Raw genomic sequence first — 22,026 nt, forward strand, 5'->3', positions numbered from 1 at the left:
GGTGATGAAATTTAAGAAATTGTTTAAGTAATAACAGTAGTGTATTTTCATTTGCCGTACTAAGGCTGCAAATTGTTTCGTTGGCAGTCTTGCCTGAACCAGCTACGTTTATGTTGGATTTCTTTTGTGTTTTTTTGTTCTTAAATGACTTATGTGCAGTTCAGATCTGAGTGGTGTATGCTTGACTACAAAACATAACCTTTCTAATATCTTCCTTTTTCTCCTTCTAATTTAGGGCTGTCTAATTTTGAGTGATGAACTGAATCATGCATCACTAGTGCTCGGAGCAAGACTGTCAGGAGCAACTATTCGAATCTTTAAGCACAACAGTAAGTATAAAACGGTGGACTCTGCCTTTCTGCAGGGGCTATGGATCAGATCTGTCTTATCTTCTAGTAGTTGGAAATCAAATTTCATGCAGGAAATCAATTGCTGGTTACCTGAAAGCTAAGAAGACTGCTGCTACATACTGTTTAATCATAGTGGATTGAAAATTCCCCATGTATCAACTAGTATCACTTTTATCATGAAGCTGTACTGGCTTACATCTCTGCATGTGAAAAGGAACATTTTGCTCTTTGGCAGTTTAGGGGCAGTATTGCTCTAGCATGGCTTCTTGATACTTTGATAGCTCAGCACAGACTCATCTAACAGTCTATGTCATACGTGTATAGTAATGCGGTCTTGTAGTGGTCTAAATTACAATTTGCGGAATCAGGGAAGTTTTTCACCAAAGGATAAAACGTTAAGAATACAAATGTTAAGCTTGACAGCTATGTGTTCATACAATGTAGTTACAAAGGGTGTTCCAGGACGTGAAGCATAGATTTATTTAACTGGATTACTTGTTTTGTGTATTTTGGAAATGAATACTTAAAAATCATCATTTTGCTAGTTTCAGCCTTCTCCAAAGGAGAGATTTAGAATAATTCTATTCTCAGATTTAAAAATAAGGTTCTTTCTGTTCTTAGTGAAAGAAGTACTGGCTTCTCCTTAATCCATAAAGCCACTACCTTCATTCTTTAGCTTCTCTTTTAATATTATCGTTCTCTGAGATCATGATGACTTGCTTTGAAACCTCTGGTGGAGATAGGAAAGCTTGGGTTTCTGTAATTCTTTTTTTTTTCTTTGTCCTACTTGATAGTGAATCTTCTACTATTTTTCTTGTTTCTTTTGTGTTCTTCTTTTTCTCTGTTGTTTGAAGAGTTTTCCTTAAAGCGTAGAGTGTACTGGTAATGCTTTATTTTTTTGGTTTATCATTAGCCTTGATCGCAGCATTGCTTAATTGCTGGGCAAGATCATAAAAACTTTGTGTTCAGCTTCTGCATTTGTTTAAGCATACTTCTGAATGTTGTGTCCAGTTCTAGCAATTTAGAGAACACCTGTGACAAATGCATTCTGTGAGGGATTTAGAGGCTCTGGTATTGTATGGAGGAATAGATAGTTTGTGGGCATGGGATACAAACTAGTAATGATGAGACTATGGGATGTTTTAGAAACTTTATAGATGGCGTGGATCTTTGAAAGAGAATGGAGTTACACATCAGAATCAGAAGGCAAATGCAAGCAATAAGCTGCATGTGTTCTCAGTACTACCCCTTTTTATATTCTATCCTGCTTTAATTCATTGCATTTCGCTGAGATGTTACTGGCTTCATTCATGCAGTTCTTAGAAATTGTTTTCATTTTTTTCTTACCTCATTCTGCAGTTTGTCCTGTTTATTAAGGTCAGACCTAGTTCTCAGACCTCCCTTCTTTGAGAGATTAGAGCAGAAGTATTTTATTCTAATGTTCTCTATAACTGCACTAAACTCATCATTTCTTTCATCCTTTCTTCTTTGAGAGATATGTTGGAGACCGTTGACTTCATCTTTTCCGGAACACTATCTATCTTCCAACAGTAACTTGAACTATTTTTCTAATTCCTACTCTAGTTCTAGATCATAAGCTGCTCTTGCTGCTACACCTGCTCTAGTTTACCAATCATCTTTTCATGATTGCTCGTGCTCTTTTTCATGTCCTAGTGTTTCTATCTATTACTCAACATTTTAACTACTGTGGTTGGATTACACCCATCTCCATTCCTTCCTCAGTGCTTCCCCTGCCCCCTCCTTTCCAGGATTGATTTCAGGTGTATGTATTTGCTCACATCACTCTGTCAGGTCTCCTTGGATTATATGAAGTGTTTTTAGCTGAAGTTAATAAGGTTTCAGATTAGACAGAAGGTGCTGTTAGTTGCCATGTAGTTTCTGATATGCTGAGCATTGTCATCATCCCTACGCTGGCTCTTCCTTTTTTCTCCCTTTCTGTTTTTTTAATATTTTCCTGTTCCACATGTGTAGTCTTTTCAGCTTCTAAACAGAAGTGATGTAAAAGTACACTAGTTCTCCTTGTTCTGCACTTTGGTCTATCTTCTACTTATCTTTCTTTGATTGTCCTTGAACTTGTTGTTCTTTGACTTATTTCTATCCACAAGGACGCTCTTGCTCCATAAACTGCTTTCTCTCTTCCTAACAACTAAATGCCTTTTTTTCCTCTTTTCCTCTCACCCTCCCCCTGTCTTGCTGCTTTGTACTTTCAACTCGGGATGGTCAAATTCTTCTTTGCAGTTCATAGTCACCCATTCCCTTTAATCTCATATATAGACCTGCAGCTAGATGAAGTTCATGCTTATTGACTTATGTATGGTCCATCCTCCCCACTGGACCAATTTGTGTTTCTGTGGTATTGCTGTCTTTAGTCATAGTCAAAGTTCAAGCCAATAGCTGTTTGGTACCATTTAACAGTAATTTCTGGTGCAGATATGCAAAGCCTGGAGAAGCTGCTCAAAGATGCTATTGTGCATGGGCAACCTCGTACACGGAGGCCCTGGAAAAAAATCCTTATCTTGGTGGAAGGAATATACAGGTACAAACTATTCTTTATATTCCTAAAACCCTCCCCATGAGATCTAGTTGCTTAGTATTTGAGTTCCTTTGTCAAATCAAACAATGTTAATCACTTTATAGTTATTTCATGAATCTCATGTGAGATTTAAGTTGAGGTATATATATTTCACATCCTGGACTTTGTGTTGCTAATACTGTAGCTACACATGATGTTGTCACAGTGTTGCCCACATCTTGATCAGATTGTAGAAGCTGATCTAAACTGATTATTTATATCAGAGCTGAGATCTTAATTCGCTTGTCCATTCCATTCTTTCTGTGCTCACTAGATGATGCTAGTGGATGGAATTACGCAAATTGAATGTTTTTTTCTGAATGAGTAGGAGTATGAGTAGGTTTAGCTGTGTTAAGCGTTTAAATCATGGTGGCTTTCAGCACAAAATGGGGTGTTTTGGAGTGTTGTCTTTGAAATCCTAGGCAGCTCTTAGACTTAAAAATAATAGGTTAATAAGACAGCAGATCAGAATACTGACATGAGGGTGGAAGTAAAAAGGTTATCTTCATAAAATAATCACTGAACACATTCCTTTGCCTCTAACTTACTGTTGCTGCTACTGTTGAACCTCTCTAGGATACTGACATACTGAATAAACTAGTAGAATATAGTTACCTGGGCACTAGGTGCAAAGAGCATGTATTTTTAATTTCTCTGCAGAATAAAAACATGTATAGCCATTCTTATGTGATCACAGTTAATGAGAGTGGGGAAAAAAAATGCAAGTTTAGTGATTTGGGGCTGTAGAAAGAGGTCCCAACCATTAAATCAACTTAAAATAAATTTCTGTTTCTCAACAGTATGGAGGGATCCATAGTCCGTTTACCTGAAGTGATTGCCCTTAAGAAGAAGTACAAGTCCTATCTGTACCTTGATGAGGCTCACAGTATAGGTGCCCTGGGTCCCAATGGCCGGGGTGTAGTGGATTATTTTGGACTCAATCCTGAAGATGTGGATGTTATGATGGGGACATTCACCAAAAGCTTTGGAGCTGCTGGAGGATACATTGGGGGCAAGAAGGTAAAACGCTGGAAATGTCCTGGCTGTTTCAGGCTGATGGTGGATTGCTTCACTAAGCATTTCAACATTGATTTCTTTCTCAAGTTTCCATGACCATCCAATTGTTTCATAATTTTACATGCTGTCTACTATAGTGAAAGACTGCAATGCGGAAGAGGCTAATAAAATGCCTCTATTTTATAGATCCCACGTGGTCAGTGATGAGCTCAGTTTGCAGAATGTACAGTCGGGGTGTAAATTCTTTTTAGGAAGTGTTAGGAACCAGGAAGCAGGGATTTCTCAACGTTACTTCTAATGAGGCTAGCAGGAAGAATGCCAGAAGCTAAAGTTCTTCAGCTCATCTGGTGGAAAATCCCCTTCTTAGCTCAGCCTGGTGGATTTGGTTCCCTCTGGATTTGAACAGTTTCCTTTTGAAAAAGACACTGCTTTTGGATCCTCCTCTATAATCACGTTCTGCTAGAAACTGTTGCCAGTTGTCAAACTCCTCCTTTTGCGAGGGGTTGTGTACACTGCTAGATGTGTCCCCTTTCTTATCCTTGCCATTTCTTATGTCCTCTACCATTTCCCTTTCAGGACAATAATTTTTTAGATGCTAATAGTGACAATTACTTTAGTCCATCCAAATGGATATGGGACTTGCAGATGCTCCTCTTTAATAGTTTACTGCAGTTGGACTAAAATGACTCTGACATCTTCCCCAGAACAAAGCACCATATTATTCTTTTTCCAAGGCAGTGAGCCAGTGGGATTAACTCCCTTGGTGTAAAGTGAAGCAGCCAGGAGTCCTTCATGGCTGTATTTTAGGAACTGTGTTTAAGAGATTGCTTCAGAAATAAGAGGCCTTAAATCTTCCCACCTGTTTTTTTTTCAAAATCCCTTTACAACTTCCTTTTATTTAACTCCAATTCCATGCAGACAGCAATACGAAATGGAGTATTTCCACATTTTTATAATACGTTCAGTTATTATGCTATAACAGTTATTATGCTATCAACCTTATTAATTTTATGATGGCAGAATTTGTCCTGGCATTTGTACTGTTTTTTATGATACTTCACGGGAGTGGTCTAGCTATTACAGAGGTTTTGTTACAGTTAAACAACAAGCAGCCTAGATCTATGGTATGTTTGTACTTTGTTCCCATATGACCTGTGTTTATCCTCTAACAAATCTAGAAGGTACATTTATCTGGGAAGTGCAGGAGTGGTAGTCTGAGGTTCCTGCACTCTTAAATAAAGCAGATGTAATTTATATTGTGCTGGTAAATAGGAGAAAGTATTTTGTGACCTGTGCCCTGTTTGGTGACTTGTGGGGAAACAATTATATTGAGCATGATACGCAAGTACTCATAGATCCTGCTCCCTACTATTTCACTTGTTTTATATTCCCACTGTTACAATAAACACTCTTGAAACATGGCCTTGCACACAGCTTGAGTAATGCAAACACCTTCTCGCAATCTAATGCTGGTATTGTTAGCTAAACAAGTCTGTCATAGACATTTGTTTTTGATCAATGGATATTCTTGCTCTGTGACATAATTATGGGTTGTCATGTGTCTACTGTTTGCACTTCAACTGCTTATTACTTATAAAATAAATCCTTGAGTGACCTGTTCTCTTCTAGGACATTCTGGAAGAGGTTCGTTGTAGTAGTGGCTCATTTTACTGTGTGGTTAAAGCATTTCTCTTGAGTGCTGGGAAAGCAGTGTCTGATGGCCTCTTGTGTTTTACTAGGAGCTGATTGATTACCTCAGGACGTACTCTCACAGTGCTGTGTATGCAACATCGTTGTCACCTCCTGTTGTGGAGCAAATCATCACCTCCATGAAGTGCATTATGGGTGAAGATGGTACAACTTTTGGTGAGTCTTTCGAACACTAAACATGTAGAAGGGGGACACCAAACAGAACCTCTACACCGCTTTGACAGATAACTCATTCAGTGTACACATTCATAATTATCTGTTACTTCATGTAGACTTTGAGTCTTTGGAGCGACAAAACAATTTAATATCTTGCTTGGCAAATCAACCTAATAAAGATATAAAGAATTAATATATACAGGTAAGTCATCTTAGTGTTTCACGAGACAGTATTGTCTTTAATTTACATTTGTTCTGCCTAGCTTTTCTAGGTCTCCTCTTTGCTCTTCCTATTCTTCTGTCCTTTGTTATTTGCCCGTCTTTTTAGATTGTCCGCTACAGTAACTAAGACTGTAAAATACACAACAAAATACGCTGAAAGCTATGTTTTTTATTTTCATTTCTAGTATAACTTGATGCTTGCACCTTGGTTAAAGTAAATATGAGGATGCGTTTGAAATTGCTTTTCACTTGAGCTATAGGAAGTAATACACTGGGGAAGGCACATTCAGATTTCTTGATTCAGGTTTACTTTCTCAAGATGGAAATAAGAAAGGGGAAATCTGTCTAAGTCTTGAGTTTCAAAGTCAGTAGTTTGCTGAGGATTTCTCCACGTTTTTTGTTTCAGATGCTTTTACAATTCAAGTGCCTTAATGTATTATAGGAGTTTCAGGCATCTGGCCACGAGGTGGTGGTGTATACTGAAGAACTGTATTCACTTTTGAACATGGGTCACCTGACCAACTAACCTGACAGATAACTCCAACAGTGAAAAAGTTTGCACAAATAATTAAGAACTCTACTGTTATAGCAGATTTCATTTGATTTGCTTACATTATCTGAGAAGAGGCTTAGTGGCAGCAATAGGTGTTGGTGGTTGCTCAATAGAGAAGTCATTCGTGAGGCAAGTACAGCCAGGCAGCAGCTTGTGTCTGTGCTACCATTTAGTTGATGTGAGTTACCTGTACCTGCCAAGAGTTGTCCCCAGTAGTGCCCTCAGAACAGATATTAACCAAGCTTCAAACTATGTGAAAAGTTGTGCCAGAGAGCTGGGTCTTGCCATCCTCTTAAAAATGACAGAGCTCTTTCTAGCTAAAGATTTGCCAAGAGTTTGTGGTCTACTCAAGCGTTGCTTGTTTTGGGTTTCTTCCAATATCTGTTTTGCTTAATGAAGTGGGAAGAAGGAATGTGAATATTCCAAACAGAAACCAGTTACAAACTAAGGCTTGAAAACTAAGGCATTTTTGCCCCTTTCTGAAGCTGCAATGTAATGCTCATTCAAGCTGTGAGAATGGAAGCAACTTCCACTCCAGGCTTTTCTCCTGCTATTCCGACATCAAAATCCATCTCAGCTGAAAAGAGAACCAGATCAGGAACCAATCTGGCAAAAAATGCCTTAAACTCAAAAGGTCTTTTTGTTATGTTCTCAATATGCATGTCAAGCTATATACAAGTTTGGTGCTAAGGAGTACCCGAAGTCCTAGCCATTCTTTCTATTAAAAAAAAAAAGTATTTTTAGTGTTTGAAAGCTGTGTCATTTCAAAGAAGCCTCTGCATTTCACATTTGTGTGAATTTTATTGTTTGTTTTTTCTCTACAAGAAAGCCGAAATGCAAAGCCGAAGTCCAATCTACTCATAGTCAGGGTTTCTCAGCTACAGCTATCGTGGAAGTCTTACAGTCTGTCTTAATTATCTAACCATCCTTCAGCTAATCTAGGCACTTCCTAGGATGATCCCTGCCTGAAAGCATTTTTCTGTTCCTTTTTTTTGTGCTGTTCTGTTTCCCGGTCATGTTTTTTTTTTTTTTTTTTAATTTCTTAGAGACTTTAAGGCAGTAGTACTTCATAGGCATTTTCTTCAGATGAAGTCGACTGAAGTGTAATTGTGTGAATTGAGCAGCTGCTTAGTGACAGCATGACCAAATCTTTTCCTTGTTTAAGGGCTTTCGCTGAAAAACGTCTCTTGATTCTGTGGAATTACGGGGTGGGGCTTTGAAGGACTGCTGTCTGCAATCTGTTTGACCACAAGTAAGTCTAAAGTAGAGTAGTGCTGGTGAGAGGTGTTAAATGTGGAAGGCAAACAAGCAGAGAAATAGTGTTAAGCTGGGTCACTGGTAAGCAGCTCTGAATCAACCAAGTATTACAAAAACTTTACTGCTTTCAAATTAGTCAAGCTGAACTAATGGATGAAAGTAAACTAAGCAAGGACAATGATTTTCCAATGGCACAGGAGTTGGAGCTGGAGTCAGAACAGTAGACATCAGCTAGCTCCCAACACTGTGTTGATTCACAGCTAACTCTTTTAATGACCTCAGGAATGCTTGCTTGAAAACAGTCTTTGTGGCTACTTTGTCTACTTGTTTCTTGTCACCACATACTACTCATAAAAGTAACCTTTCTCCATGACATCAAGCCTCTGGAAATTGTGGTATCAGATTGAGATGGTCTGTAGGTGAAGAGTAAGTAGTAGGAAGTAATTCGTTTGAGGACAAAAGATTTTTTATGTATTAATTTGAAATAATAAAGTATTTCTTTTAAATTTCTTCATTTTACACTATTTCTGAATCTAGTGAAATATGTGGAGGCTCTGACCTTAAAGTGTAAAGCACTGTAGTTACTAAAACTTTACATAACTATAAAAGAAAAATATCTACTTTCAGATCTTTCTAGCAAGCTGCCAGTGACTAAGTAAGGTATTTGTAAGAGGCAGCACAGACAAAATACAGATGCTATGAAAAGCTAAGTGGCTGTTCTCAGAGAATGCAGGACTGATAGCATGCCAGAGTGCCACCTGGACTGGGACAGTGGCCTCTTGTGTCGTGATTTCTGTTCAAACTGCTCTGGTAATTCTAGGTGCTGTTGATGCATGTAAGTGACTAGCAAACCTCAGTCTCTCTGAAGACAGATATGGGAACATATTTATACACGAATACAAGTATGTTGCTTGCCCCAGACTACAAAAAACAGTTCAACAGCTGAAACGATGGCAGAGCCATCTCATGGGTTCTTGGTATTGATACTTCCAGTACTGCTTCTGAAAGTCCTCTACACTATTAGTTCAGTTTTGTATGTTTCTCCTGTTTTGCGTGGCATTACTTCTCTTGCACTTACTTGGCTTGAAGACCATTGTATGGTCTTGAACAAAGTATACATGATTTGTGATCAATTTGTGAACTTCTTCAGCAGAACCATTCTCAAGTGTGGTGAACGTCTTGGGCACACAGCATGTCTTCAGGGAACTCTCCAGTGACAGTATACATGGATAACTCACATATCATCGCATTTGACTTTGATATGTAGTAGACTAGTTTGAAGAGAAGAGATGGGGAAGACTTCTTTGAGGGCACTTCTTTACTGTGAGGGTGACAGTGCACTGGAACAGGTTGCCCAAAAAGGGGGGCTGGACTACATGATCTTCAGAGGTCCCTACCAACCTCAGCCCTTCTACTGTTCATTCTTTCAACAAGAGTGAATTTTTTGAGCTGGTTCTCCACTTCAAAGTCAATATAGCTGAACAGGCAAGTGTTGCAGAAGCTTGTCAGCAGTTCAGTGGATGCTTTCTTTCTCTGTTTTCAGTCACAAAGATGAATGAACTGTAGATGGTTTTATAGATGAACAGGCTTTCTTAACAATAATAGTAATTAAAAAAAGACAAAATAAGCAGCTTTTTGAGGGTCACAGTCAGTATACGCAAGGATGACAAAATTGATTCCTTGAATGGGGCTCTGGAAATGTGTAGCAGAGGGCTGCTTGATTGTTACCATTCATGTGCTGTTCGGGTTATTTAAATTGACTGTGGGGAAAATGACCCAGCTCGATGCTTGTCCTGGTAAATTAGACATTGTTAGGTTTTATGATATTAAGTACTTAATTTGCCTTGATGAATTTTTCAGCCTCTGTTGTTTGATTTGGGTTGAAAGCTGGATTTTTCACTGTTACAAACTCAGTGGGACAGGCAGGTTGGTCGGCTCCATTCTGCCACTTGCATAAGAGCTAGCAGTATCTTCTGTGCAAATGGGGTTCTGCTTGTATTGTTGGTGTTCAGGACCCAGCCTGTTCGTTGCCCTGATAACATTGCTGGGGGCAAATGGGAAAAAATCATAAAGTAACCAGACTGAGACATGGGCAAATCAAAACATGCAAGATGAAACCGGTCTAGGGACTGGTTAACCTCCTTCAGAGATGAAACTTAGTTTGCTTTCCGGTGTATTAAAAGCTGAAGGTGAGCATTAAATCTAGGAGTGCTTTAAGTTTGATCTAAAGCTGCATTTGATAATAGCTTGTAAAATAGGTGATCTACTTCCTTCCGTGTCCATGGGCATTAACTTAATAATAGTAAATATGTACATTGATGCTTATAACAAGCTTACTGTTGACTGTCTCATTTTCAGGAGAGAAATATCCCACACTCAATCAGTGCAATAGTAAAATAGCATGTATAGAATTAGTAGTGGAGAGACGGGGCACAAGATGACACTTCAAATTTGTTTGAACATTGGCTGCAGCACTGTACAGAAATTAAGGTTTGTTATCCTGCATAGCTCTAATGGTGCAGGCAAGGGAGGTGAAAGTTGCATATTCGTCTTAGCTGCTAAACTGTCAGAAACAACTGATTTTTGAAGGCTAGGCAGTTAACTGCACATAGCTGAATAGGGATTTGACATCTTAGCACCTCAGAAATGAAAAGCTTGTAGTATATCTGGTCAATTTTAAGTCTAAAAAAAAAAAGTTGATTTCTAATCTTGCCATTGCTGCATGGAATAAACTTGAGTGAGTTAAATCAGAAGAGGTAGTTAAACCTATTATAGCCAACAGGAATAAGGATGCACAGCTGTGTTGGCAGAGAACCGAGCCTAACACCAGTTCAGAAGGTTGGGTCATTGTTATACTGTTAATATGCACTGGGAGAAGCATCTTGGAAACAGAACTAAGCCTGGTCTGCGTAAATTCTAGGGGAGAAGAGACTGCAATTAGTGTTCTAACCTCTGTGTGGTTAATCAGGCTCTCAGGTGAACATATGACCTCTATAGTTAACTCAGCTGCCTCACCAGTAGGTTTCTTCAAGTCAGGTATTCTGTGAAAATAAATAATCCTCTTTTCCTTCTGAAGATCAGCCATAAGTATATGCAAATATAAAAAGTAAGTAGTCATGAAAGAACAGTTGACCCTATATAACTTGGTATAGAATTTTACATTGTTTACAGTATATTTGTAAATGAAGTTTGTCCCTTGTCATTGCTAGCAGTAGATGTGCAAATAGAAGCAGTGGCTGCTGTTCTACTCAAAAGGGGAATAAATACTCCTTGTGCAGGCTGAGGTTGAAAACATTCAATTAGCATTAAAATCGGTTCATTTGAATTTCCTCCAATAATGCACTTGTTAATGAGGTGTTAAATTATCACCTTGGGAACCCGGGGACCAGTCAAAACTAATTTGAGCAAAGTGAGAACTTTTTTTGTTGCTGCCCTTGAGAATCTCAAGCTGAGCTGGGAAACTGTTGGAAAAACAAATACTCTGGGGGTCATAAAGAGAGTTTCCTGCCTCTCTCCAGGGGACTGACAGTTTTAAACATCACTCTCTGTATTTGTGCTTCCAGCTGGGGATCTTTTAAATCCAGCTTGTTGCTGCATCCCTTGCTCCCTCCCACAGTGCATGGCAAGCCTCCAGAAAAATTGCTTTAACCTGGGCTAGGAAGGAGAAATCCTTCAGCCTTGGTGCTTTGAAGACTGTTTACAGACACTAAGAGAGCTGTACCCTTTGTGTTTTGCATGGAAAGTGAGAATTCTTCAGTGCCTCTTCTTCTGGACTTTAATCAACATTGTGGGTGGTGTTTGTACAAGGGCTTGTAAAGCTTTATAACTGTACACACGCTTTGTTCTAATAATGTTCCAGTTCATGCTATTTCTGTTCAGGTGCAAGCTGTCATTCTCTATCTGCGTAGCCTAAACACTGATCTCTAACAGCAGAAATATAACTAGGAATGTGGCTTTGCTGAAGTAGTTTCACTTTATTTTGTCAACTACATTTGACATGAAATGCATGGCTATCTTTTTCCTCTCTAACACTTGAGGTGCCACACTTCTACAGTACATTTCTAGTATACAGCTCATACTGCGAAAGGAGAAAATACTGGCCAGCAGCTCACTAGCATATATTGTCAGCAGCAGCGTGACAAAAATGTTTCTTAGAATGAATGTCAAAATAAAGCATTTGAACAGAAGTAACCCTGAATAAGGTGATGCGTGCTCTTTAGGCTAGTGCAAAATTGAGCTCATGGTTCACAGTATGACACATAATTTACTAGAGCAGAGGTTTTTTGTTTTTAAATACCCGAATGACCTGCATAAGCACCGCTGTCTATCAATAGTCCTTGCATAAGCACCACTGTCTATCAACAGTCCTTGAAACTGCAGCAATTTTCTACATAGAAAAGTGTGTGTGTATGTATATATATGAATAAATAAAATTTACTGCTGTTACAGTGTATGTAATGTATAGATATGGAAAACTTCAATCTGTGAAGTGCACATAATGTAAATGGTTCTAGCTTCTTTGGAAACATACCTGTAACTGACAGCCTTTCTGTCAGTGGGTATATTAAATTATGTCGGGTCTGACAGACCAGTTGAAATGCCATCTTCACCTATTTTCTGAAGTTTTGATGTAAAATGTGACTGGCACCATGTCAACTCATGCCATTTCACTTCATGGTAGTTGATCTGCTGCAACATGAACAATCTGGACAATCTAAGATGTGTACTTAAACTCCTACTGGTGTACAGATGTTTGCTAATGTCCCAGAATTAAGAAATGTTATTAGATAGTACAGATTTAATCTTTGAAGGGAGGAGCTGGCTGGAAAACATTCATGCCAATTAATGTGTTTTAAGAGCCAATGTAGTGATTTGAGACAATGTGGAGATCATTCAGGTTCTGCTGTGTAAGTTCAAAAGTAGGGTTCATCTGAGGATGAATTGACTTGTGAAGAACAAGATAAATAAACCTGTAGAGTTTCTTGCTACCATGGATAAGCTTGTATTAACAAGCAGGTTGTTACCCAACTGTTGCTTAGTGAAAAAGTTGCAGGTGCAAGGCTGTTTGCACGGGGGAAATACATTACAGAACAGTAGCGCTTCTCATGCTCATGTTGGCTAGCAGTTCCTAAGGGTTCTTAGCTGTTCATTTATGGCTACTGTTTGGGGTTTAAAAACATCAACAACAATAGTAAAATTGTTGTGAAGCTTTTTCAGACTTCCAAGCTGGCCTTCCTACTAGTCAACTTTGTATTGTATAAATGTGTTACACAAATCAGGCCCTGAATGGCTAGTGGAGAACTCATTTACCCTGCTACTAACATCTTCAGAACTAAGTCATCTGTGCAAACAGATGTGATACGTTCGCAGAGTAACTATACCAAGAGCTGGAAGCAGAACACTGAGTACCTTCGATCCTTCGTGAATAAATTCTTTTCTAGGGTCATTGCTGTATTATTGAAAAGTTGCTTTTTTTGTTCAGGACATTGCAGAGACAGTTGTGGATTTTATATGCAGAGCTTTGATCTCTCTAGGATCCTTGGAAAATATAGCAGCACAGGAAAAGCAAGTCTATAAAAGTCACAGCAGAGACGAGGCCTCCAGGGTTTGGGCCTTTTCAGGCACAAAGCCTACTCTTCCACCGCGGTGCAGTTCCAGGTGGCAGGCTACCAGGAGCTGCTTGCCAAATACAACTTACTAACATGGGAATGCTCACCACTGTTTCTGTTGAAAGTGTTGCAGACTTTTAGAGTAAATCTGAGTGTCCCGGAGTAGGACAGTTATGCCTGCTGTAACAGACACACAAGTAGACATGGCTCTGACGCGGTGGCAGATTTGCAGGCCATAGCTTTGATTATTAGATGAACTTATCGGCTATACACATCTACTGTGCTCCATTGCGTGGTGTCCCATCTAGTACCCCTGAGGAAAAAATAGGTATTTGGGACTCTTCTGTTCACTCTCCTTATACCTTGATTGATCCTTCTACCAACAGACTGTCAGTAGAAGTGATCTGTCCACCAGTTTTTCCTGGATTTTCAGAGTAAGCGCTAACACAAGAATGTTCTTTTCATAGTATTTTACATTATCAGTTACTGGTAAGAGCTTACTTTATATAGGATGAAACAACTTCATGTTGTTATTATCTCAAGCATGTGGAACCTGTTTCGTAATGCTCCTGATATCATTTCTTTGTGGAGCTGATTTCTGTTCAGCTTGGCCAGAAGACAGTATTCCAATGTTTATGGCTGCCTTAGATCTGCCTTAATGGCTAAATAAGTATATTCTCAGACTAAATGTTCATACTGTTGAGAAGTAATGCCCTCTCCCTAAAACTCTACAAACTATTCCACTGGGAGTCTTTTCCCTGAAGACTGTTCTTGTACTTTTTAATTCACATGGAAAGAATAGCTTTGCTGTTTATCTGGACACAGTGAAGCTTGATTATTTTACAAGTTCAATTTTGTGAAAGTCAAAACCACATTTGAGATTGTCTACTCTGTTAAATCTCAGCAAAGAAAATAGTCCTTGGCAGCCACGTGGTACAGAGTATGCTTACTGTGCAACTTCACTGCTAGAACTGTTATACAAAACAAAGTCTTGGATTCATTTGTTCATTTTACATTGTCATTGTCTCTCTTCTTGTTTTTTGATTTTTCTCAAATACCACAAAGTCTTAGCTCAAGAGACCTATTTGAGATGCCCTCAGTATCAGCAGTGGTCTTATTGCTTACAGAAGGAAAAAGTACATTTGAAAGATGAGAGGTACTGAAATTATTTGCAAAAGGAGCAGTTCAGGTTAAATTTGTAACAGGATAGATGAGCCGCTTCAGTTATCTGTCTAAATTCTTCTTAGTGTAAAGTTTTATCATCTCCTAGAAGGATCACACAGGTGTACCTTGAATAGCAAAATTAATGTATTGAATGGTGGCTAGCTCTTTTAGGTGAAGCAGTGTTTTAAAGTTGTGTCCTGCAGGTCTGAAAAAGGTCAGAAGCTGATGAACTGATTTCTGCTGAAGCAGCAGCAGAGGCACTGAGGGGAATGGGTCTGAGAGGGGAAGCAGGTAGAACAGCGTCTGTACAAAAAGGCAGGAGGCAACAGGGAGAACACGTAGATTATCCAAGTTCTTGATATACTCAGCAAGATTAAAGGGTTGTTCAAAGGCTGGTATAGGGGAATTTTGGAAGATCCTATCACAAAGATTTTTTTCTAAATTAGTTGTAAATGCTCAGTGACTTCCCTTCAGGCTCGAATGTAGGTTAACATGTGGCAATGAGGCCTGTACAATCCATGCACATTTGTGTTTTTCTTATAATAATGATATCTGATGTGGAGTGTTTCTAGTGCCTTTTTCTTTACATCATTGTCTGTGTAGATCGGACCTACTAAACTTGAGCACTGTGCCTTGGAAAAGGTGGTGTGCAGTACAGCTTTTTGTGTACTTTCAGGTGAAAAATAATGTAGCTTACACTATTTCTAATGCTGTAATATAAGTAGAGAACATCTGTGCTATAGATGTAGAATGAGCTCCAGCATAACAGTAGCATGGCAGCAATGCCACTAGCAATATACAGCAGTACAGTAGCTTTTGTCCTCTCTGAGGTGGAGAGTTCAGAAGAAACTTTATATTGTCCCACTGTAAGTGAGCTTTGGAGATAAAAGGATTTCTTAGAATGCTCTCGCTTTTGTTCTTCTAACACTTAAGCTAAAATTGAATACATGTTCCTTACTGAATGTATCTTTCATTTCGATTATAGATGTCTTGCGACGTGGAAGTGGGCTGACTGGTTGTTCTTATGGCAGATATTCAGCCAGAGGTGATAGTCCATCTGGTTCTGTATGGTATTTCATGTCTTCGTGATGTTTTACAATGAGTAAAGGCAGTTAGTAATGTTAGTTTAACCTCGGTGACTACCAATTTATTTGCAACACATCCTCCTGGTTGAAAAGCATGAAGAGGCCATACCCTTGATCATCTTCTCTTGTACTGTGAAGGCCAAGAGCATTTCTCATCCTGCTTGTGTTGCTGTTTAAAATCCCAAAGAATAATTAGCTTTGATACTGGCTTCCATTGTAGAAAACAGTCTGCACAAAACAGATGGCAAATATAGTTAGCACTCGTTGCTATGTTGTAAAGCTACTGAACTGTCTCCATGGATGTCGATTATAAACATCCTTTATATAACATGCTTTGTCAAAGCTTGCACATTCCTTAGCTTGTAAAGAAATGTGGTGTTTGTATGTTCCTGATGTTCTTTCTCTTGGCAACTTTAGCCATAAAGGCCTGCCAACCAATTTGTGTTCTACAAAGGTTTGATTCTGTTTCCTTCTGCTTCTTCTTCACTGATGCTTTGCCTTATTCATGAGGTTTTAAGAGCAGAGATGTGTGTTTTAAGTTCTGGTGTCCAAGGTACCAAAAGAAAAAGTTTTAAAATTATATATCTTTTCTCTAGAATCCCATTAGCCTGGCAAGTTAATTTTTCCTGAAACTGTAGGTTTCTTCTGTTTTTCTCCTCTTTACTGTAGAGGCATCATGATTAGAAGAACAGTCTGATCAGCAAACATTTCTCTTCCCTTTTGTCTCAGCAAGGCACAAGAATAGCTGTCAAGCGGGATATTTACAGCTGTCTTTGCAGTGTCCGAATGTTATTTTCATGACTATGCATTTCTTGTTTGTAAGTAGTGTTAATACTAGTCCCACAGAGCCTTGCAGCAGTTAATATACAGAAATAGATAATTACATGTACCCAGGCAACACAAACTTAATTTCTTTGCTCTGGAGTGATAGCCCTTAATACATTCTTTAAAACTATTGATCTATCTGAACCTATGCTTTTTGTATTCAAAATAAAGATGTCTGTAAATCATAACTATTAGGATGCAGTGAATTTCAGCTGTGTAACAAGAGTCAGTTAACAAAGTGTAGTTAAACATGAATGAACTGCTAAACATAACAAAATCATGGAAAAATGCTACTTTTGTGAAATGTTTCACTGTGACTCACAAATTACTTTTTAGATTCACCTGTGGAAGAAAGAATTGACTTGCTTCAGGCAGTACTGCCGTTCCTTAGCTTCATTCTGACACTAGCTGAAGGATCTGCTGAACTAATAGTGTGATTATTATCTTGAATTTTCCTTTCTGTGGAATGGGGCTTGTGTGTTTCTGACAGACATTCACAGCAGGCAATAGGAGTTTTATTTTTTGTTTTTCTTTGCCTTGGACAAGATCAATGTACAATCAATGGACAATACTTCACCAAAGACATTCTTCTGCTTCTATCTAGGTGGATTTCCCGTGAAGAGTTCGCACTGAACATAAGGGAAAAACGTAGGGTATTTTTCTCCATTGTGTGAACTTGAAAAAGTTGAAAAACACTCTGCAAAAGTAGACATCTGCTATTTCTAGGGTGATTTCTGACTTGATATAACATGGTAGTTACTACTGAAAAAGAAAAAATAATTAAGCACATACAGGCTAAACTTGATTTTTGTATTCTTGCAATCTTTAAGGAACCTGGTGGCAACAGCAAGTTTGTCAGCAGAAAGTACTTTCACAAGTCTTTAAAAAGCATTTCTTTAATATGCATAGAAATGTAAAGATTATATTATTCTTTCCCATTTCTTGAGACTGAGTTCTTGGAATAAATACAAGTTGTTGGCATGTTTGAGGATGTGGTTCTCTTACATAGCTAACTCAGATTACTTACAGCAATATGTATCTAGTATTTGGTAATTTATGTACCTTTAAAATCTGTGTGCTGCTGATAATAAGCAATGTGAGCAATTCGTTTTAGTTTGCATCCTAGTTTACATAAAATAAAAGTTAGTGTAAATGTGAACGGGATGATGCCGAATTCTTTAAACAGATCTATAGGGGTTTTTTAGTGTTTATTCAGGCTTCTGCAAAGCAATTAGGATAAGATAAAACACTGGTATGTAAACTCTTCTCTGCAGTCCTCGAACACTGCCTGTAACTTCACATTTTTTGGCAGCCCAGGTATTTCTAGGTTTTGACAGAAGAATCAGTGCAGCAAAACTTTTTGCAGAGGCAGACCTAAGGGATGGTATATTGTGCTGAATAATCCCTCCCTTTTCTTTGGCTACTCCTTTTGCAGACTTCAAAGACTGCTTGAGGTCAGCAAATCATTTCCTCTAATTATCACACAGGGAGTCTGAGATGCTAATGGCTCCCTATCCCTGGTGTGTGTCTCTTTCTTATCTATATAGAAGTAAAGGGCAGCTTTTCAATTCAAGAAAAAAAGCAGCACTGTAGCCCAAGCATTAAACCTTGTGAAGGTTACTGCTCCAAACCCCATGGTTCTTACTATCTTTCTTTAAAGGGGTTACAAATTTGAGCATATTTTTTTTTTCTGAATTGTTCACAGCCAGAATAGGATGTTGGAGTCCCTTCAGCTGTGAACTCCAGAGGACTGTATGGTGCCTTGTGGAAAGAAATGGTCTGATTTACAAGCTCTAGATTCAGAGGGCCAATAATCTCTTTGGTAACATGAGAGCAAATGCGTGGGAGGGGGGTACTGTTCTGAGCAGCATATCATCCTATGGACCATATATAAGGGCAAAAAAATGCACTTGCTTCAGTGACAAATATATGGCGCGTCTTGAATGCCGGGCTTACATAGGAATTATCCTGGTATTATGACAGCTGAAATGTTTCCATATTAAATTACAAATAATCCTGTCTTTTGGCTGTACTGTACCAAAGAATTGTGTTGTTCCTATTTTGGAATAATATTTTGAATGAGAGAGATTTGAAGAATACATTGACAAATTTTGAGAATGAGTTATCGGCTGTTCTTTATTACAGTGCTGAAAATATTTCAATTTTTTTTTTGAAAATTCTATTTTTGTGCCTATGATTTCATAAACCAGTGGAGCTTTTAGAAGTCTGAACTCCCCAGAGCTCTACTGAAGTTCACTGGACTTAGCTTAGCAAAATTGCATTGTGTTATATGTTTTTCTTGTTTAATTTAGTGACATTTCAATACAAATATCATGCCAACTGTGTGGCAAGAAGGATCAGGGAGTTTCAATTAATAACATGGATTAATTCGGTTACTGGCTTTAGAAAATTCAGATTAATTAGGAAATATACAGTGCAAACTGAAAGAAAGCCATAGCAAAACCTACAGCAAGACTGTTCAGACATATTTGTTGTTAGTTATTTAATATAGTGTTAATTAGAAACTGGCATCACTTCTTTAGTCATTTATAGTCTTTATATATAGTCATATATTTATGCAGTTCTGCCCTGGTGTAAGTGATGACATAATTAGTAGCTTATCATAGCATATGCATAGCCTGTGCTTCTTTGCGTCCTTTTGTAACTAACATGCACTAATTAATATTGATAGTTCTGAAAACGTTTTCTTTGTATAACAATAAACTGCTTCAGTTACCTTTAGCTTGATTGACTGGCTTGCTTTGTTTCTGACAATGTGGTATGTACTTAACTTTTCATTACTTTCCCATTAAAATAGCTTTAATAGCAGTGGCACCACCAATGCTTTATAGCTGGTGGGGATCTCGGAAGATTTTTTTAGTAGACTGTGTGTAATACAGCAGAGCTTGAGACAACACTATAGTACAAAACAAGAACACTATACATGATTCATTATCAAGGTAAGACTATTTAGCTAGCATGTGTTGGAAAATGAACAGTGGCCCTTACCTTGTGAGCATCTGTGCATTCCCAGTATGGGTTGGCATACAACTTTGAGTGGTCTTTGGGGTAGCCTGCAAAATTTTCGTTAAAAACTAATGCACAGGTACAAGTAATGCTCAAACTCTGAGAAGAGTTAAAGTCTTCATAGAAGTAATTCTATATTTCTGTTTCTATGAAGCTTATTAGTGTTTGCCTCTGTATTATGCCCCCGTTGAATGTATTCATTGATAAAGACCAATCAAGACCCTACTATCCTAAGGTAAAATCACCCCTTGGCTCTTCATATATAGAAGGATACAACTTTTTTTCCTGCAAAGGTTTTTGTTCATGCACATAACTGCTTCTTAGAGGAGTGAGAGATCTTGTGTTTTTGTCTTTTTCCCCCCTTTTTGATTAGTTATAGACTTCTGGGTGGTAAGCCATCAGCCACAGACTAGTTACTGGAGATGATGTATAGAAATGTGAGTCAGTTGAGATGTGTGGAAAGTCGTCAGTGTTTTTCAGTTTTGGTATTTTTTCTTCTCTATTTTCCCTTTTTTTTGTGTGTGGGTCTGTCTTCAAAGGCTGTATTTCACATGTAAAGTAAAACAGAATCTGAGTAGCATCGTTTAGACAACTGCTGTAAGATGATAAAAAATATGTTGATTTGATCTTGGTTAGAGGACTGCTCAGGAGTGACTTGGGCTAAGCCATCTTTCACTAACACTTTCAAGATATTTTGTTTGCCATCCTAGAATTAAAACTACGTGAACATTTCCATTCTGTTCTGTTACATGCAGTTCCTAGAAATGGTCAAACTTGGGCTTGCAGTTCACCTTTCATTTCCCAGGCCTGTTACTTACTCAAGCTTTCCAAGATGAACAAAATGTTCTGCTCCTGTGAAAAGAGGATATGTTTCTTAACCACTTCATTAAATATGTACCATTGAAAGAAGGGGAAGCCAAAAGTCAAAATTTGGCTTGGAAGCAGACTGCTTTGAGTGTTCAGATAATTACTGCTTTTTATTTGGCAGAGTTTGAAGCTCTAGGGGCAATTTAGTATGTAATGAAATTCATCCAGTCTCTTGCATTGCTCAAAGTCAAGGTACTGTTTGGTTGTACTATAACTTGCTTAATTACACTGCAAGGTCCAGATCTCTGAGTTACTCAAGTAGAGTTGGGGTGTGTTTCCAGATGTGTCTGGTGGTGGTTTGGTCTAGAAGAGAGGGAAAGCTGTTGGTCCTTTTAGCTTGTTTTACTAGCTGGCCTTTAGTTTTGTGTTTCAGGACCTTTACTAGTCTTCCTCAAAGAGTAAGCGTTGCTATTTCTGCTTTAGAGATGTAATACTGCAGAGCCAGAAAGGACTGCACACCAGAGCAGTGATGATCTTCTACGGTTTACTTAAATTGCCATCTAAGTCACAGACCGCTTAATGCAGAACAGCTAACTTCCTTGTAAAACTTGTGATGGATAAAGTCTATGTGAACAGCTTTTAAGGATGATTCAAAATGCCTCTTTAGGTTTTATGTTTATTTTTAATTGTATGCCATCAATGTCTTCTTCCATGAGAGAATTGTGCTATGTTTTTAGCAAGTGTTCTCCTTCACTTCTGTGAGTCTAATGAATCCTGGAGCTGCACAGTAGGAGTCTGACAGACTGGAAGTTGCATTAAACAGCTTTGGGTTTTTATTGAAAACATTGTCCTTGGTTCAAAGGGAAGGTAATTATTCAGCCCTGGAATGATAGCAGCCCCTCCTTTATTGACAACACACCATCTGGTTGTGATAAATCACATGGCCCTGGCAGGCAGCAGCCTTTTGGTAGCAACGGTGACTTAAATGTTTCATGTCCAGCTTCTTAGAAAATAAGAGATATATATCGTTTATGAAAATGACGTATTCCATTATCATTGGTCAAAAAGCTTTTGCTTCTTTTTAAGTCTCTTAAATGTACCTCCAAGGGAAAGCTTCAGAAGGCAAGGTAGTGCATGGGATTTTTCAGCAGCTAATTCTTGCTGCAGGTTCAATTCTTTAATCTGTTGAGGGAGAGCTGGAATAACTGGTGATGAAAGTCTTGTGTACTTCAAGTGTAATTGGCACCATTTACTGTACTTTACCACCCAAGGACTATTTCTGTAGTTCTCACCCAGCAGTAAGAAAAGTGCAAATCATTAAAGGGTTTTTCCTCAAGGAGTGGTAGTGCTTAAGCTTGTTGGTTGCTGTAGCTTCAGGGAGGTAGGTTCCTTTCCTGAAAACTTGCCAAGTAGTCAGTTTGCATCTATAAGTAAAAGTTCAGAGTGATATTAGGCAGCTTGCTAGCTAATTGGTCCTCCTGGCAGCTATTTCTCTTTCTTGCTGTCCCAGCCAAAGTGTTATTTCTTCTAACCTGCCTAATTATGTGATACATTCAGGCTCACTTCTGTGCTCTGGCCAAAAAATATGTCTGAGCCAATGATCATTGTTAAACAGAAATGTCTGCAAGGGTCTTGGAGAGAAGAGGCAGCT

The 22,026-nt window shown here is 38.5% G+C and overlaps 1 protein-coding gene across 2 annotated transcripts in view; it reads left to right on the top strand.

Annotated features, from left to right (window-relative positions):
• SPTLC2 (serine palmitoyltransferase long chain base subunit 2) overlaps positions 1 to 22,026 on the top strand; it is a 73,691-nt gene that overhangs the window by 24,567 nt on the left and 27,098 nt on the right. For both annotated transcript variants that reach the window (XM_084519936.1, XM_084519937.1), the window contains 4 exons: positions 236 to 329; positions 2,802 to 2,907; positions 3,744 to 3,963; positions 5,700 to 5,826. In XM_084519936.1, coding sequence (XP_084376062.1) covers positions 236 to 329; positions 2,802 to 2,907; positions 3,744 to 3,963; positions 5,700 to 5,826 — 547 coding nt within the window. The remainder of the gene's footprint in view (positions 1 to 235; positions 330 to 2,801; positions 2,908 to 3,743; positions 3,964 to 5,699; positions 5,827 to 22,026) is intronic.

The sequence above is a fragment of the Aythya ferina genome (genome assembly GCF_964211825.1).
Source record: "Aythya ferina genome assembly, chromosome: 5".
NCBI classification, from domain to species: domain Eukaryota; kingdom Metazoa; phylum Chordata; class Aves; order Anseriformes; family Anatidae; genus Aythya; species Aythya ferina.